The 19988-nt window shown below is 42.3% G+C and overlaps 2 protein-coding genes across 3 annotated transcripts in view; both read right to left on the reverse strand.

The window, feature by feature from the left end:
* MAN1C1 (mannosidase alpha class 1C member 1) overlaps window positions 1-19988 on the reverse strand; it is a 168854-nt gene that overhangs the window by 103252 nt on the left and 45614 nt on the right. The window lies entirely within an intron of this gene.
* LDLRAP1 (low density lipoprotein receptor adaptor protein 1) overlaps window positions 7871-19988 on the reverse strand; it is a 184113-nt gene continuing 171995 nt past the window's right edge. Inside the window, exon 9 of the mRNA XM_089478468.1 lies at window positions 7871-8040. Coding sequence (XP_089334594.1) covers window positions 8007-8040 — 34 coding nt within the window. The 3' untranslated portion in view covers window positions 7871-8006. The remainder of the gene's footprint in view (window positions 8041-19988) is intronic.

The following is a 19988-nucleotide window of genomic DNA, read 5'->3' on the forward strand; positions in this document are numbered from 1 at the left end:
TCCAGTCCAACCCCTTGCCATTCAGGAAAATACATTCGATGCACTCCCAACAGAAGGCCATTCAGTCTCTATTTAAAAACCTCCAAAGAAGGAGACCCCACGCAGTGTATCCTGCTATTGAACAGCTCTTATTGTCAAGTTCTTCCTAATGTTTAGGTGGAATCTCTTCCTGTAGTTTCAATCAGTTGCTCTATGTCAGGGGTAGGCAACCTTTTTAAGCCGGGGGCCGGGTTGCTGTCCCTCAGGTGACTGGGGGGCCGAAGCCGGGGGTGGAGCTTCCACCCTCCGGGGCGGGGCCACGTGCCGGGGGTGGAGCTTCCACCCTCCGGGGGCCAGGCCTCCCCATCTTTGCTGGCCCCTAACAGGGTCCCAGGCCCCGTCAGAGACTGGCAAAAAAGCTGGTGGGGGCCGCCAGCGCTGGAGGGCCCCCTGGAGGGCCCCAGCGACGGCACCGGGCCTCCCAGAGGCCCCCTGCCGTCGTCAGAGCCCTCCTGGAGGGCCCCAGCGACGGCAAAGGGCCTCCCAGAGGCCTGCTGCCACTGCTGCGGCAGCCGGCCATCACAGCTTTTCGCCGCTCTGGGAACCGCCATTTTGGGCGAAAAAATGGCAGTGCCCATAGCCCCAGAGGCTGCTATGGGCCCCGCCATTTTTTCGCCCAAAATGGCGGGGAAGGTCGCGCGAGATTTTGCCACCCAAAATGGCGGCGAAAAGCTGTGACGGGCGGCCGCAGCGGCAGCAACAGCAGCCAGGGGCCAGTCGGCAGGCATCTGCGGGCCGCATCCGGCCCGCGGGCCGGAGGTTACCGACCCCTGCTCTATGTACTAGTCTCTAGAGCACCAGAAAACAAGCTTGCTCCTTCTTGAATATGATACCCTTTCCGATATTTAAATGTGGCTATCACATTGCCTCCTAAACTTCTCTTCTCCAGGCTAAATATACCCAGCTTCCAAAGCAGCACCACATAGGGCATAGTTTTTAGAACTTTTACCATTTTGGTCACCCTTCTCTGGACATGTGCCATCATCCTTGGTAAATTGTGGAGCGCAGAACTGAACACAGTATTATTTTAAGTGACCAAAGCAGAGTTGAGTGTTACCATTGCTTCCCTCAATCTAGACACTGTACTCCAATTGATGAAGCCTAGAATCACATTAGCTTTTCAAGGAGATGCATCACACTGCTGACTCATATTCAGCTTGCGGTCTAGTAAGACTACTACACTACTAGATGTACTGGTGTAAAGCTAGGTGTCACCCACCCTATAGCTTTGCATTTCATTTTTTAAATTATTACTATTATTTATTTCTTTGCCTAAGTGTAGTAACTTACATTTTTTTCCCTGTTGAAATTTCTATTCTCAGTTTCGGCCCATCTCTCTAATGGTTAAAGTCATTTTGAATTCTGTTCCTGTACTCAAGGGTATTAGTTACTCCTCTTAATTTGGTGTCATCTGCAAATTTGATAAGCATGCCCTCTATGCCAGCATCTAAGTAACTGATAAATATGTTGAACAGCACTGGGCCCAGGACAGAACTCCATGGCACCCCACTTGTCACTTCTCTCCAGGATCAAGAGGAGCCATTGGTGAGCATCCTTTGGGTTCAGTGAGTCAACTGATTACAAATCCAGTAATAAAACTGCCTAGCCCTAGCCCATATTTTACTGGTTTGTTCGCAAGAATTTCACAGGGGACCTTGTTAAAGTCTTTGCTTGAAATTAAGATCTGCTACAACCACAGCATTCCCTTCATCTTCCAGGCTTGTAACTCTGTCAGAAATAGAGATAAGATTAGTCTGGCTCCCAAACTACAGATTTGGTCCTGCTCAGACCTAATGTAAATTGTTCTGCATGGCCATTCCAAGTGGCGTTCCAAACTCAGAGTGCCCACTGGGTCCAGGAGGCAGAAGAAACCAACAGTTCTCTGTCTCTACTCCCCCTTCAACTTGCCTCTGAGGTAATAGGCAGCTGGCTGACACCAATTTCTCCCCACATCAGTTCTTATCTAAAGTGGACATGTGGAGGCACATATGTCTGACTCTTCACTCAAGGATAAAATCTGATGCTGAAACAGAATAAAGGTTTTGCCCTCCTCTGCCATTCATGGTCTTTGGAATCAAGGGCTTAAATCTTGCCTCCATTTGCTGTCCAGCTACAACCTTAGAGCTGAAAAGAGGAGCACATTTTCCTTTGACTGTTGTATGAAGTCAGAAGGGGGATCCTGGCAACAATAAATTTGTCATTGTTTGGATGGCCAGTAGGACTAGTCCAAACTACTCTTCTCCCCCCCTTCATTGTCTCTCATGCTTTACCTCACTTCCTTCCCCCCATCTTTCTCCCCTTCATGCCTCACCTTGCAATTCTAACTGAAAATTAAAAAACAGGTGGTGGTAAATTACCTTGCATTAATTGAGCTGCATTGCAAGGTTTCATCTGGCCTGTTGAACAGATGGAGCAGGTGCCATTGGTGGTTTCTTGAAGTGCAGTATCTTTATCAAAAGGCTTGGGCCAGAAAGTCTGATTGAATTACTCTGGCTCTTGGTGAAACTGCTACCGAAAATCACACCTGCACCATTAGAGATTTGAACGCATTTAAAAGTTCTTCCAGAATGGACCCACTGCAATAATTCACCAAACCTGGAGATGGCTGCTAGTGAAAGTCTTCTATGTCTATAAATGACAACACCTCACCCCACCTCTTATGGTTTTGGAATTTATTCTGCAAATGGATGACAAGTCCTCACCACATCTCTTGTACAGATGCACCCTCCAACAGTCCCAATTAATCCTATGCCATTGTATTTTTCAGCCCTTTTTAAAATGTCCAAGTTTTCCTCTCTGCCTCCCACTCTGTCCTCAGCTTACTTCAATGGCAGCAAACTAAGTTCAAAGTGCAAAAGCAGCCTGCATTCAATTAACTCACAGGAAGGAGAGGAGAGGTGGAGGAAGATTCTTGCCTTCCCCAGGAGACTCAAACTAGTGCAGCTTGCCTTTGTGTTCTTTCTCATTAATAATATTTGCCATCTAGACAATTTTTTTACCACTCTGAGGTTGCTTGGCCTGGCCACACACCTCCTCATTTTCATCTATGAAAATGTTGGTGGCTATGTGTTACGGCCATGAAGGGCAGATCTGAGGAGGTGAAAGATATTTCGATTCAGCTCCTGCCTTTCCAGTTTTGCTAGCGAGAACAAAGCAAAGTCCCGCAACCTCTTACATATCCTTCTTTCAATAGTCACCCTAATTATTTTGACCTCATTGGGCCCAACAACCAGGCTAGCAAATATAATGGACATATCTGCAAGTGTTCTTGAATATCTGCTGCTACTAGAGGGATATATCTGTTACGGAATTAACATTAAAATTTGCCTTTCTTTTTACTTTAGAATTTTCATGCATTTGGTAACCTTGATGGCCTAGGATTTAATGGTAGCGTATTTTTATATTTTTTTTCAAAAGCTTGAGGACTAGAAACTCTGGAAGATGTAATTTTCAGGATCCTACAAGGAATCTCCAGGAATGAAAAGCATCATGGGACATGAGTAGAGCTTTTAAAGATATGGGTATGAAACTGTCTGACTTTCTTCTCTTTAAAAAAAAGTCACTTGACTAATGTTCTCAGTTACAACTCCCAGTCCTCCATAGTATAAGTTCTAATGCTCTGAAACAAGAGCTTTCTGAACTTCTCACTGATCTGGAGGGAAGCCATGGGTATTTATGGTAAGACAACCAAAATGACTGGAAGTCAACTAGAATTTAAAGCAATTAAATTATCCTGCTCCTGGTGTGAAGAAGGCAAGCCGTTAATGCATAGACGAGAATCCCCTGAGGCATGCGATAAAGAAACCGGGTCAGTGCTAAATTCTTTATCAAAGAAATGCCTTACTGTGGAGATACATCTAAAAGCATATTGTATGGGGCTAATCCGATCTATGCAGGAGTTAAAACACTGAAATTTTTGAGTCAAAATGAATTTTAACAGCTTAAGCTGTTAAGGTGTCTGTGCATCTATCTGCAATGAAATCAAGTAGGAAAGCTTCTCCTGGGTTGTACCACTTTGAAGTGCAAGAGAGAGACATTATACACATGCACATGCGTGCAGCAACACACCCACACCCGCCAAAGCACTGCTATAGGAAGCCTTCCCTTTCCATCACTACCTTTTGATGCACAGAGAAATCTCTCTCTCCCCACTAAGGAGCATTCAAACATGCAAATTCATTTGTGCTCTTGACATGGAAAACTGTGCAGAAATATCCATCTTTTCTTCCACTTCAAGATGTTTCATACTTCAAAATGCATCACATTCCAAAAGAAATCAGTCAAATGCATTCAGACTGAGTAAATAAAAACAGGTTAAAATATTAAAATTTAAAATGGTGACAGCAGCTGGGCTTCTTAAGTGTTCACAAAAGAACACAAAACAGGAAAAGACACTTTTGGTAACTTAAAAGCCCATCACACCTAACAAGTGCAGTGTGTTCAGCCTGCCACATACATTCTGGCAGGGACAGTGGAACTCCCATGGTTAGTAGCAACAAAGAGTATTGCTAGGTATTTGATTCAATTTCTCAGGTATCCTTTCTCAGCCTCTGCAAATGACCTCATATGATCCATGCACATGAGCACTAACTCCTGCTTCATAAAAGAATTTTATCAATTTTCCGCATCTTATCAAGTTTCCAACAGTTAGGGCATTTCTTCCACTCAGAACAGCCTCTCATCCTGTCACTCCACCTTTGGTTGTTCTGGCTTTCAGGAGACATCAGACAACCAGAGTGGTGCATCCATTAGGATATGGGTCCAAGACTAAGGGCTTGTCTACATTATTTAAATACTACTCATTCTATTCAAATAGACTGCCATTGGGTCACACACAATTCAAAGGAATTTCAGCTTTTTGCAGAGGAGAGAGAAAAACTCCATTAACTACACTGAAAAGGGATTCATGGTTTTTACTGGAGTATCCATGAATATCCACAAGGATGCACATTACCAAATGTATGGCTATCCATCCGCTTCACATAGATGTGCATGGCTGAGCATTTTCTGCAATGGGAGGGTGCACAGATGCAAATTTGTGCAGGAAAGTGAAGACAATTTAGTGTTGGTGTGAATGTGTGAAAATCCTCCACAATTTAGACTAGCCTTAAGGAAACCCAGGTCTGAATTCCCATTTGCCATAAGGTCTAGCAAATGACCTGTCTGCCTAGCCTAACCATTTATCGTTGAGCCTAACCTAACTCACAGGGTTAGTCTATGAATAAAATGGTGGAAGACTGTGTAGCCCACCCAGAGATGCATGGAGGAAGGGTGAGATTAAAATGTAATAAAATAAAGATGGAGAGTGGTCCCTAGTTGAGCTCCCTGCTCTTAACCTACCCTTCACCTTAGCTGTAGCACGCTGGGGGGGGGGGGGGGTGGGGAACAAGCCTTACAGACAGGCAGGGCGCCTCATGGGTAGGGATATATATGTGTCAGTGGATGTGTGTGAGCCCTGAAGACTCTTGGGCTTTGCAGCATAGTTTCAAAGGCCACCACTGATCTAAGTTCCTTATTTTTAAGAAATGGTGACATTTGACTAAAAGGTTTTGCTCAGCCAGGCAAGCACTAAACTGCCTGTAGACTTTTACTCCCTCTAATTTAAGAGCCTGCAAATGAACGGAACGGACCCAGCAGATTAAAGGAGGTTACTAGGCAACCCTTCCAAATGGACAGCAACACAGATAATCCATCCTAAAGTAATTATGCTTTTCATAATTAAAGATTACTGTAAATCCAATAGATCCCAACAGGAACTTGAGCAATTTAGACGCACACTGGCTGAGTTATCTATTTTCAGGCAGCTACATTAGCGTCAAGCCCTTAACGATAAAACACTGGGGAAAAAGCAGAGATTTTAATTTAATAGGACTTCAAATAGGCATCCGGCAGCCTCTGCATTAATTAACAGCCCCTATGTAGATCCTTTTTTTTAGAAAACAAAATGGTGCTAGAGGCTCAAGCCCAGGTATGGCCAGATATCCTACTTGTAGCGACTAAGCTTCCATCACCAGGTTGTGATCCTACAAACATGTAAAGTGAGGGGGGGGGGGGGGCTGTGGAAGGTTTGAGGCTACGTTTATGGCTCAGAACCTAACAGGGGCCATCTAGACTACTAAACCAAATAAAAAAGTTCAAGTGGCCTATAGTAGACCCATAGAATGACAGAGTTGGAGGGCCACCCAGTCCAAACTCCTACCATGCAGGAACACTGAATCAAAGCACTCCTGATAGGTAGCCCATCCAGCCTCTGTTTAAAAACCTCCAAAGATGGAGACTCCACTATACTCCAAGGGAGTGTGTTCCACTGTCAAACAGTTCTCACTGTCAAGAAGTTCTGCCTAATGTCAAGATGTTATCTCTTTTCCTATAAATTGCATCTATTACTTCATATCCTAGTTTCTAAAGCTTCAGAAAACAAACTTGCTCCATCCTCTGTATGACCACCCTTCAAATATTAACAGGGCTATCATATCACCTCTTAACCGTCTCTTCTCCAGGCTAAACATACCCAACTGCCTAAGTCTCTCCTCATAGGACATGATTTCCAGACCCTTCACCATTATGGCCATCCTCCTCTGGAAATGCTCCAGCTTCTTAACATCCTTTTTGAATGCTATTGCTATTGTGGTGCCCAGAACTGGATGCAGTATTCCAGGTGAGGCTTGACCAAGGCAGAACAGATTGGAATAAAGGTTCACCCTCTGGTTCTAAAAATAGATATTCTTCTTTTGAAGATCAGTGGTATAGGGAGTCCTTGCAACTTATTTAAAAAGGAAATTGTTCCACCTGGAGTCTTCCAGGAGCAGCAATTCCACTTTTTCTTAAAATCCAGAAAAACTGAAGGGATTCTGGAAGCACTGAGAGCCACACAAACTTTGTTGGAGGCCGCATGAGTCCCGATAAACACTCTGCCCACCCCTGACGTAAAGCAACAAGGAGATCATAGCTTGAATGTGAACAGAATATCAGTTCACATTTAGCAGGAAGGGTTTTTTGTGGGGAGGGGGGTGTCTTAGACAAATCTGAAGCCAAGTACCCACTCTTATGATTAACTTCAGTCTCTCTGGAAGCAAGATCTCCCAAGTCCTGAAAGCTCTGGCCAGAGTCCCTGATTAACCGGAACTAGCTAGGAATGTAAAATTATAAATCACTTTTTAATCAAGCCAGATATCAATAGGGACTTCAAGGGGGTGCGGAAGCTCTTTTTTATGTCACCAGAAGAGCACAAAAGCTTGTTCACTACTGCGTGACATTTGGTGCTAGTAACGGTACAGCATGACTGTAGATTTCAGCATTTTTCTTATGCAACAACAGACCTTTCTTTCTTTCTTTCTTTCTTTCTTTTTTGGGGAATGTTAGGTTTAGCCATTAACAGGCTCCTCAAACCAGAGGAAAATAATTTTATACTCCTGCAGAAGGGACTTTACATAATGGTGTGTGTGTGTGTGTGTGTGTGTGTGTGTGTGTGTGTGTGTGTGTTTTCAAGTCCTTTCCAATTTATGACAACCCTAATCCTATCATGGGGTTTTTTTGGTCAAGATTTGTTCAAGGGAGATTTGCCATTACCTTCCCCTGCGGCTGAGAGCTTGTGACTTGCCCAAAATCACTCAGTGGGTGAATGTACCTCTCCCCATAATCCTACCCACTTTAGTTGCTGCTACTTTTGCTGTCAGTTCTCTTCCTCCTGTTCATATGCCACCCAAACCTAATCTCTGTTCTACTAGTATAAAAACTGCCCCGACCTGTTATGAGTCTCTTAACTTTTATTTCCTACCTAATAAGACTTCTGTGTTTTGCTTAACACATGGGGCCTTTCCGGAAGACTCACCTGTCATCCTGCCACTAAACTGTCTGACAGGCTGTGGAGCTGGAATGGCGCTGTGGAGGAGATATTCAAGAATGGTCCTTCTCCCACATTATCCTGTTCAGTCAAGCTGTTCATTGCTGTGTCCCCCCAAATAATTTCAAGTCAGGCTGTCTGGGGAGTCTTTTCTTTTTCTGAGAGGGTAGTGAGAAAAAAAGGACTGAAGGGCTCAGCAAACATACCTTGGTCACACATATCCCAGTTTTCATATGCAAAATTGAAGCATATGAGATTTGCTTCCTATGCTATTCCCCATCCCCGCCAACATCCGTCCCCACTTTACTTAACATTTAGTCTGATTAAAAGTTCTGGAGAACATGAACGCTTTGTGGATTTGGGTTTTTCTGGGCCAACAAAGCTTTCTTTCTTTTTTATAGGGGCAATAAGATGCTGGGAGAGCATTTTAAGTTTTCTCAGCGATGCAGAAAGCTATATAATTTTATTGCTTTGTTTAATCTAGCAGTCCTTCATTTAAATACTCTTGTATAATAGAAATACAAAATAAGATATTAAAAAGATGAACAGGAGTCCTGCTCACAGAGTCTACAATCTAAAAGACAAGCAACAATGAATGTGAGAGGGATCCACAAACAGTCTTCTGATTCTTTGGTGGGAGAAAAAGACTGCAAACTTGACTGTGAGAGGTTGCCTTTTCATTCCCCATTTAGCCCTTCTCCCTACTTTATGTCTAGGCGAAATGTTCTTGCACAAACAAACTGTGCAGTAAGTGGGAGAATACCTTTACTCGGCAGGTCTGAAGAAATTAACAGCACATTCCACCTGCATTTTGTTTTTGAAGAAAGAGTTTAAGAACAAAACAAAAAAAATCACATAGAATCTGACTCCCAAAATGAGGAGAAAGAACCCTGCACATGCTCCAAGTGATTTCATTTCGATGTCTACTATTCCAGAAATTTGTCCTCACCTTAAAAATGGTGACTATAATCATAGAATTACAGAATCATGCAGTTGGATTTTGAGAGATTATCTGACCTTTAAACACAGGTGTAAAGGTAAGATGTTTTATTTGTGTTGACAGTTTATAAAATGTAGGCATGTGTACAACAGGTTCTCTTTTGAAACATATTTATGTATTTTTACATTGTTGTGCAATTTCTGTGGTGTATACAAACATAGATCATGCTTTAGAAGTTGGCCTTAAAAAGTAAAAAAGCACTGGGGAGCACTTTATAATAGTCAGGAAACAGCATTTCTTCAACTTAATATATCCCTCCCTGACCTTGGGAGTCCCATAGTTCTTATTTTACATGACTGTACAATCCTCTCTCATCCCCGTAATGATGCAAAATTTACTTGCACACTATTTCAAAGAAGAGAAAGAGCAAAATTTATGATACAATCCTGTACATGTCTATATGTATATGTCTACTCAAAACTGGGTCCTATTTAGATCAATAAGATGCATGGCAACGCTTCGAAAGGTTACTTTGGGGACTAAAACTCTTAGAATCCCACAACCAAGATGACTGCTGGCCATATTACCTAAGAGATTCTGGGATCTGCAGTCCAAAAGAAACTTTCACAAGCTCTTATGTCAGAAGAGTGCCTAAAAAACTACAGCCCAATTCTGAAGAAAGCAGGTGAATTTCTTCCTGTAGAATATTAACAGCGGTATGAGGCTAATTTTATTCTAGTCATTTTTATTACTGTATTAATTAAAACATTTATATACTATCCTTCCGGTGCACTAGCACCACTTAGGTCAGTTCACAACATTTCAAAATTACAACTATCTAAAAACAATTATATAGGCCAATGAACCAGTACATCATCTACATGCTTATACCCAAAACAAAAGAACACTATCTGCCTAAATAAAGAGTAAATCTAAATAAGAGAGAGTGTGAAGGCAAGAACTGTGGCTTTCTGTCCTGAGGACAAGAAACTTGCTCAAGCACTGCATGGCTGCTGTATATGAACACTGCTTATCTGGACTCCATACACTAGTCTGTTCCAGACTAAAAAATAAAGATTCTGTGCATGTTAACCTAGAGAAAAGGAACAGCTTTGACTTTCCTTTCTAGCTATGCACACGCACTTGCAAAAATGGAACTGAAGTGGAAATTTGAATGTCTGCCAAATGTGGTGCAGAAGTGTAAATAGTTATGCTATTTACATATACTTAAATACTAGATAGATACTGAAGACGGTTTGCTTTAAACACTATTGTCATCAGCAAAACAAATCCATTATTACAACGTTCAAACTGAGATGGAGAGGTTGCTTTCTGCAATCTTTTTTAGAGGGAGATTGCCAAACAATTTGTGTCTACTGCTTCACAAGATATAATTATTAATGAAAAATAAATAAATAAATAAATAAATAAATAAATAAATAAATAAATGGTACGAGTGAAGAAGAAAAAAGACAGCTTTGTCTACAGCTGGAACTATTCCAGAAGAATTAAGAAAAAAGGACTACCAGCAGAAACCTATAAGCTAGTTTTCTACATGCAGGGAGAATGGTTTGGGGATCTTTATTTTTACAGCACTACCTTTAGCATGGCAAGCCATTTCAGCACCCAACACCTTTCCATGAAAAGCAACACAGGCCCAATAGGGCTGCACCATCATTTTGGATTGGTTTATTGTTCTATTCCAGGGAACTATTAAAATACGCAGTGATCAAAATCTCAGACCCTCTCTATCAAATGGTAGGGGCACACATACAGATTTTCCTGTCTATCAAGGGGGAATCCCTTTCGGCCTGGAAGGGCAAATTCAGTTTCACAGAGGTTCAGATGTTGTCTCCATTCCAGAAGTAGGCTGGGTCAAATGCAACAAGGATAGAACCAGTAATATTATAATCTATTTATCAAAGTTCTTACTAAGAGGCATTTTAACCTCTCAGCATGTGGAAAACCCTTTCTGGGAAACCATCAGCAGTGCCATGAAGATGGGACATGTCCATCTGGAGAAGACCAGAAGGTTGAGTTGGGACCTCATGAGGGGTAGTTTCACCATTTTGTTGTTGTTGCGTGCCTCCAGGCCATTCATTACTTATGGCAGCCCGAAGGCCCTAGTTTTTTTCTGCAAGTTTATTCAGAGGAGGGTTGTCAATGCCATCTTCTGAGGCTGAGAGAGTGTAACTTGCCCAAGGATACCCAATGGGTTTTTATGCTCGGGTGGGTAATCGAACCCTGATCTCCAGAGTCATAGCCCAATGTCGAAACCATTACATCACACTGGCTCTCACTACTACTTCTGCTGTATGCAGTGCCTGAATTAAAGTATCCAGAAAAAGTTCTAGTTCATTCATAATTTTTCTTATACTTTGTGGGAAGCATCCAAAGGAAAAATAACAATCTGTTACAACACTGACTTTTTCCCCCCCACTTCTAACCAAAATGTCTCTGGTGGTCCCTACAGAACCACAATATGTGAGCGTGACAATCAATGTCTCCAGAAAACTCAATTGTGTGTGTGTGGGGGGGGGGGGATACAAAATCCATGGGGAGGTCATGCAAAATAATTTTTGCTGAGTTCGTTTTACGAACAAATCTAAAGGAGACAGGTCTTCCTTTTGGAACCCAATTCCAAAGCAAAGACTACTGCAAATTGCACAGCCAGATTGTGGGCACAAATTATAACATAAAACAATATAACACCAAAATTTCCTCTTTTAATAAGTAAAAATAAAGAGAGATCATAGCTTCAGTAACACACCAAGCATCTACAAGAAAAGCAGTATCAGTGGCCTCAACTGAAATGAAAGCAGGCATCCATCATAAAGATGATTGTTAAGAGACAAAATAATTGAGTATTTCTAAAACTGATTAGCAATGAAGCCATATTTTACTCAGCTTGACACACACAAAATAGAGATCTTGAAAGTTCATAAATACATCAGAGTACTATGTCAGATTTTCCAATGAGCTGCCTTCCATTCCAGATTTCATTTTGGGGTGAAACTAAATTTGCAGCTTCTGTTACACGAAAAGATCCTGAGGCAACTTGCTTGCCAGTTTCAGCTATACAGCTACTGTGGAATTGTAACCCTTCCCAACTTATGCATCCAAAGCCTAAATTCTCCCACACCTCACTCAAAAGATATGTCAGACTGCCATCTATGCAAGCAAGAAGTCAGTGAGATACGTGGTAAGGTTAAGAACATAGGGATCTTCCTCTTCAACTCACTAATATAGTTTTGAAAACAAGACATGGAGTCATTTTTCATTCCACAGAAAACTTACAAAACATGCAATTTATTTTGTTAATGTGACTAATTTGGAAAGGTACATACAGTGGGCCCTTGGTATGCACTGGGGTTTGGTTCCAGAACTCTCCATGGATACAAAAATCTATGGATGCTCAAGTCCCATTAAATACAATGGCACAATAATATGGTGTCCCTTACAAAATGGCAAAATCAAGGTTTGCGTTTTGGAATAATAATAATAATAATAATAATAATAATCATCAAGCATGGATGGTTGAATCTGTGGCTATGGAGGGCCGACTGTACAGACAACCTGAATGAGGTACCATTTATTTTTACTGTATAGCCTTTATCCCAAAGAAAGAAAAAGAAAATACTTTTATGTCTATCTTTGGTCCAAAACACACCGCAGAAATAATCCAGTTTCAGACTGCTTTAACTGCCCTGGTTCAGTGCTAGGGAATCCTAGGAATTGTGTTGTGTTGTGTCACCAGAGCTCTCTGACAGAGAAGACTATCTCACAAAACTACCGTTACCAGAATCCCTAGCATTGAATCAGGGCAGCTAAAGTGGCCTCAAACTAGAACCATTTCTGCATTGTGTTTTGGACCTGAGTTTCAGATCCAAGGCTGTCTTCACTAATACAGTACTGTAGTAGCACATATGATACTGCATTATAGCATGAGCTGCAGCCTGCATCAACGGATACTAAGTTAATTTTGTTTGGGAATTCATTTTTAATGTTCTGTTTGAACTGCCTCAAATATAATTATTCACACAAGTGAACGTTAGATGTAAGAAGTCACAAGCCAAGTGATTCAAAGAATCAAAGGATGTGATGTGTCACAGCAAGGTAGGTATAAATGTTTAGATAGCCAGCATCACAGCATCTGCTTAGATCAGCTTTATTCAGCCTGATGCCCTCCACAGCTGTGTAAGGTCTTCTTGAAATTGTAATCCAATAGATCTAGAGGGCACCTGGATGTGAAAGGCTGGCTTATATTCATTACACTCCAATGTAAACCTTCCGCCACCCCCGTTAGCCCTTGATTAAACAATTTTTATGTCCAAAGCAAAGCAAAGATAATGAGAGACACAAAGGTCAGCATCGATGTGTGCCTCTCTACAAAGGGGAAGCCTTCAACCTTCACCTATTGAACAAATATGACTTTCTGATATATATATATTGCACTGACATACTATTTTGGCTCACTGGAGAGATATTTATTTCTCACTGATTACTGAAACACTCCAACATAGTTTATATTGTTTGATTAGTTATACTGAAAGTTTTAACTGAGTGCATGGGTAAGATTTCCTTCCCCTTAACTCTTTCAGTGCTTTTGATTTAGAGTAAGATCGCATCATATCTTGTACAGTGATTCCCAAACGCTAGTCCTCCAGACATTTTGGACTTCAGCTACCAGAAGCCTCAAGCATCTTGGCTAATGGTCTGGGATTCTGGGAGTGGAGTCCAAAACATCTGGAGAACCAAAGTTTGGGAATCTCCGCTGTACAATGACGAGGAGAGATAAAGAATAAGCCTAATGTATACTCTCTAGCCAAAGCAAAAATCTGGTCCGTTCACCATTGCACTTAGCTGCTGGTAACCATTAAAACACTAAATCCGCTTGACTTCTTAAGCAAAATGAATCATGTAACAAATACAAAATATTATTATGAAATATTTCCTTTGGGAGGGTATACTCAATGCAATTAAAAGGAGTAAAAGGTTATCAAGCATTGGAAATTCTACCAGACCAAGAAGTTGAAATAGTTACCTACAACTCCCAGAAATTCCCAGAACCCACAACCTGCATGGCTACTGGCTGCGATGGTCATCAGATTCTGGGAGTTGTAGTCAAAGGAAAGTTACTCTTTCCCTAGCTCTGATTATCTCTATTTCTGGCAGACTTGAGACAGGTAGGATTCATAGCTCACCCTTTTAAATCAACACAACTTTGACAGAACTTAAATCAGCCTAAACATTTTGCAACCAAAAAGGTAAAACAAAAGTCAAGACCAACAGTTACATTTCATTTGTTATAGAATCTATTCCAAGACTGTGGGCACTGACTGGTGCTTAGCTCGCTTCATTCTAGCGTGTAGCATTCCTTGCCAAAATCTGGTTCAACAAGCTTGACAAGCCAAGAATCTGCCATGTATCCAACCCTGGGTGACAGAAACAGTACATTTGGCTTCTAAGGAGAGGATTGCTGACAAAAGCTGCATTAAGTATGTTTGCAAATAATCTGAAATCCATTTTTAGAGTGCTTTGACTTCACACCTGGTTGCTACGACCCCTGCTTAGCCAAGAGGACTCTTAACTCTCCTTTTTCCATTTGTGTATAATCCCCCCTTAAAATTATAAAACAGTAACACCAATGGTGCTGTTAAGAGAATAAAAACTGAGGATTAACATACGGAAACGGTACATTAATTTTACAAAAGCAGGGCATGCAACTTGTTTTGGTATTGCTATCTTCTACATGACAGCCAGTATAGTGTAGTGGTTTGAGTGCTGGACTAGACCAGGTTTCAAATTCCTGTTCAGCCATTGAATCCCACTGGGTGACTTTGGGCAAGACTCGCCTTCACAGCCTCTGAGGATGGCAAAGGCAAGGCCCCTCTGAATAAACCTTCCAATAATAATAATAATAATAATAATAAGATTTATTTATATGCCGCCCAATCACTGGGAATCCGGGCGGCTTACAACAGAAGGGATAATAGATGGTTCCCTGCCCTCAGGCTTACTTGTACAGAAGAACAGATGTGACAGACATGGAGTTATCCTATTTTATCCACAGGGATTGAATGACAGATGGGACTTGCCCAAACCAGAACTTGGAAGGAGTAAAAATGCTACTGATAAACATGTTATTGGTTTTGAATAACTTTTATCTGTCTTGGCCATGCAGCAAAATAGAACAAAATCCTAAATCCACAAAGTTTTGATACCTCTATCAGATCAATTAAAATGCACAAAATATATAATACAAGCTTCCAAAGCTTCACTGGCTCCTTCACTAAGACAAGATGTTAAAAAATCATACAGATAAAAAAAATGATGATGTTAAGAGGCACAGACTTACATTTTGTTTCAGATGTTATTTATGTTGTCTATTAAGGTCTGGAGGGATAGAAATGCAGGCTGAGGCCACACCACTTCTTGGCCATGTGGAGACCAGAAACAAAGGGCAAGAAAACACCGGCAATAAAATTTCAAATCTATTAGTAGCAGCGAAGTATTGCAGCATTGAGATCCAGGCAAGCTCTGTCCTGTGTGAGGCTAAATACCCCTACCTTAGGCAGAGGAGACTGTTACATCTGGAAAAGCCTTTTGGTGCTATACAGGCAAAACTTGTTAACTGTAGTTCAAATGAAAAGAGCTAATAGACCGGGACTTAACTCTTTGAGGTTTCCACCTTCAATGAAGGTAAAACTTTTCCACTTGGACTTAATTAAAAACCTCATATGAAGAACAGAAAAGGTAAGCCTGAGGATTGCTGCAGTTTATTCCTAATCCTGGTTTGGACTAATATAACCACAACTTCCACCTCATTTATGATGGCTGAACTCACAGTTGCGAGTCTCACTAAATTAAAAATACAAAGGCTTCTGCTCAGATTAGCCAACCAGGACCACTATGGTGGTTGAAAGACCCCACTAGGGAAATATTGCACTTTTCAGCCTGTCAGGAGATGTTTCTTGACAGTGAAAGTTCAAGCAAGGGGCAGATACATGGCGTATGTGAATATATGGACTACAGAAATGAAGTGTTCAGACTATAAAGATGAGAAGCAAGATTTGGGTCTGCTTACTGATATTTCACCAAGGTCCCAAATTATGCTAAATTGCCACTTGAATTTTAGGCCAAATTGCATTAAAATCAGAGAAGAAATGACACCATATCTACCAGATCTTTTCTAGTTTTCCTTATCAGGATTCCAGCCACATTCCTACACAATCCTGCATTCTATTCACACACATGACATGTTGATTTTTCCCTTCTCAAGAGTAAGTCATCATACCCACTGAGCTTGGTTAGTAGTCTCTGTTGTCCTGTTCTAGGTTTCCCCCACCAAATACATTTTGCATTTCTACAAGCCTTAGGGTTCCCCAAATGCCTATTGATGCTTCTCTGAAATGGACAGAAGATGGTAATACACTGGGCCTTTGGGGTTTGGTTCTAGGACCACTCTTGGATACTAAAATCCATGGATGGTCAAGTCTCATTATACACAATTGTGTAATAAATAGTGTCCTTTATATAAAATGGCAAATCAAGGTTTGATTTTTTGATTTCTTGTTACTGATGATGATGAATAAGAATATTTTAAAGCTGTGGATGATTGAAGCTGTGGATGTTGAATCCTTGGATGCAGAAGGCCAACTGTAATCCAGCCTCAGAGAATGAGTTTGCTATTAGTCTACAGCAGCCCTCCCTGCCCTAATTTTCCTCTGCCCCCTGGTTTCAGTGGACTACAGCTCACCATTGACCATGATGGATGTTGATGCTGGAAGATGGTCCATCTAGAGGACAGAACACTCTAAAGGCATCTTATCCCTTTTGATCAGGGTCAGCTCTGGTTAGTACATGGATGAGAGACCGCCAATAAATGCCATGTGCTGTATCTTATATTTCAGAGGAAGGAACTGGCAAAACTACCTCCGAGTACTCCTTGCCTAAGAAAACCCTATGAAATTCATGGGGACATCATTAAGTCGACAAGCAACTTGAAGACACATACACACACATATACACACAGGACTATAGGAGGCGATCCAAAATTCTAAGTTCAAGAGTAAATCATTTGCAGTCACAAACTAACCTGAGTCCCTTCCCACTGACTGGATTTCTACATCTTCACACAATCTACTTTTTGGCCCCATACAGACTGCCAAAATAAAGCTACTTCGGGTCATTTTGGAGGTATGCTGTTTAAATGCTGCATGGGTCCTAAGAGTCCGGAAGCCGCGTCAAAGCCATGATCCAGTCCTAAGGACTGGAGCGCAGCTTTGGCACAGCTTCCGGACTCTTAGGATGCATACATTATTTAAACAGCATACCTCCAAAGTGACCCGAAGCAGCTTTATTTTGGCAGTCTGTATGGGGCCTTTGACTTTCAAAATGCACAACTCCACACTTCCTTTTGCCCTACATCATCTCTTTTCTCAAGGGGGGAACCCACATCTGTTCTTTCAAAGAACTAGTAAAATTTTCAAAGAGGCATATAAACTCATACTCCTTCCTCTCAATTACACAATTTATTATTAGAAAATATGAGGTTCTAGGAATCTAGGTTGTAGAATCCAAGACAGCACGCTCAGTACTGTTTCTAGAACAATTACCACAAAAAAACCCTGAATCTGTCTTTTGGAGAAGGAAAAGAAAAAACCCCACTCATAATAAAGAAGACCAGGTTAGTACAGTAGCCAATCTGTTGCAGGAAATTTGTAAGTTATTACTAAATTAAGCCTCATCATATTTGTGGCAAAGGTTAATTATTCTTCCCCTTTTGCAAACAAGGAAAGCATTAGCAAGCAAGAGCGCTGCCTTACCCATAGCTAGCCATAGTCTCAACAGCAAAACTGAGAATGGTAGTCAGAGGCCTCCTGACTCACTATTCACTCCACCACAAAAATTGAAAAAGATCAGATAATCTTTCAAAATACAATTTAGCAAGCTCCTAATTAAATGCCAAGCCAAAGTGGACAGAAATGGGGCATTAAAATGTTTTTTAAAGACCTTATTTAGGGTCTATATTAAGCACTAATCCCAGAGGTGTTTAATTTGGGAAGCATTACAACAGCACTAGTTGACTTTGCAAGTTATTGTTTTCGTAATGAGAGAACAAAATGCGAGTGAGCAGCAACTATTTTTGGTGGCAAACTGCAAGGCTAGGGGCTAAGAGTGGAAGGCTGGGAAAGAGATGAAGGAAATGCTATTTAAGGGGTCCTTTGACACTCTTAATTAGAGCTTGCAGACAATTCTATTACTGCTTGAAACATGTAGGTTTCAATCTCCTGGGGGGAGTTACAGAAGCCAAAAGAGGCCACTTGTTAATGCCAAGGCTCTTCATCTGATCATACTCAAGTGTAAAGCAGGAAATGATAACTGTACAATACAATTTAAGGAGGAAGCAGAGGGACCTGTCCTTATTCCTTTCTTCAAGCACTCCACATGTGGAACTTCTGCCAACAACTCACAAGTGTTCCCAATTAACAGAAGAAATACCTTGGCTCTCAAGAGTACTGGCTTTCAAGAATGCTCAGCCTTCAAGAAACCCTTTCATACGGCATCTTTCCCTGACCTCATGCTTTACAAATGTTTTTAAAAACCCAAACAAGAACAGTATGGCATCACCCTTCTACACTCATGCCTTCCAGATGACCAAGGAGTATATCCCACGGGGCTTTTTGCAGGTCAGATCCAGGGTGACTCCTGGTTCAGCTATGCAAATTCACGTTATAACATGAATGTTTTATCACACCTGGTTGCCCTTCCAAATCGAGGGGGAATCAAATCCAAGGCAAGTCACCTGATGCAGATTCATGCAAAACGGAGTGAGTGCAAATTGTATTACCACACCGGTGCATACCATGAAGATTCAACAATTCAAATTGGGACCCTTGTGCATGCTCAGTGGGGCTCTAGACGTTGTCCTCCTTCCCTGCCCGCTCCTTAGCTGTCATCCTTCATCAGACTGAAGGAGCAGTCAGGGAATGATGGGATAGGTCGCAGGGGGTCACTGGAGCCAAGATTCAGATGCAGGAGCAGGCAGGGGATGATGGGATAGGTCGCAGGTGGTCACTGGAGCCAGGATCGGACTGAAGGAGCAGGCAGGGGATGATGAGATCGGTCGCAGGGGGTCACTAGAACCAGGATTTGGATGCAGGAGCAGACAGGGGATGATGGGATAGGTCGCAGTGGGTCACTGGAGCCAAGATCAGGCTGAAAGAGCAATCAGGAGATGATGGGATAGGTTGCAGGGGGTCACTGGAGCCAGGATTCAGATGCAGGAGCAGGCAGGGGATGATGGGATAGGTTGCAGGGGGGTCACTGGAGCCAGGATCGGACTGAAGGAGCAGTCAGGGGATGATGGGATAGGTTGCAGGGGGTCACTGGAGCCAGGATTCAGATGCAGGGGCAGGCAAGGGATGATGGGATAGGTTGCAGGGGGGTCACTGGAGCCAGGATCGGACTGAAGGAGCAGGCAGGGGATGATGGGATAAGTCGCAGGGGTCACTGGGGCCAGGATCGGGCTGAAGGAGCAGGCAGGGGATGATGGGATAGGTTGCAGGGGGTCACTGGAGCCAGGATTCGGATGCAGGAGCAGGCAGGGGATGATGGGATAGGTCGCAGTGGGTCACTGGAGCCAGGATCGGACTGAAGGAGCAGGCAGGAGATGATGGGATAGGTTGCAGGGGGGTCACTGGAGCCAGGATTCAGATGCAGGAGCAGGCAGGGGATGATGGGATAGGTCGCAGGGGGTCACTGGAGCCAGGATTCAGATGCAGGAGCAGGCAGGGGATGATGGGATAGGTCGCAGGGGGTCACTGGAGCCAGGATCGGACTGAAGGAGCAGGCAGGGGATGATGAGATAGGTCACAGGGTGACAGAGAGGACAAGATGGCATGAAGGAAGAGGAGGAGGATGAAGGAGCTGGACACAGGGGGCCAAGGGGGGCAATATCGGAGTGATCTTCCACATCAGACCAATTCAAAGTGAAATCAAAGTGAGCTTCAAAGCAAATTATGTGAATTCACTTTTTTTCTCGATTTTACAAAAATGAGGGGTCACTTTGGAATCACTGTGGAAGCACCACGGAAGAAGTGCCCATAGAAAGGAATCTTGTCTGATAACACATTCACGTTATGATGTGAATTCGCATTGTGG

This window comes from Sceloporus occidentalis, unplaced genomic scaffold, assembly GCF_023333645.1.
Source record: "Sceloporus occidentalis isolate IW3139 unplaced genomic scaffold, rSceOcc1.0.p SCAF_13, whole genome shotgun sequence".
In the NCBI taxonomy this organism is placed as follows: domain Eukaryota; kingdom Metazoa; phylum Chordata; class Lepidosauria; order Squamata; family Phrynosomatidae; genus Sceloporus; species Sceloporus occidentalis.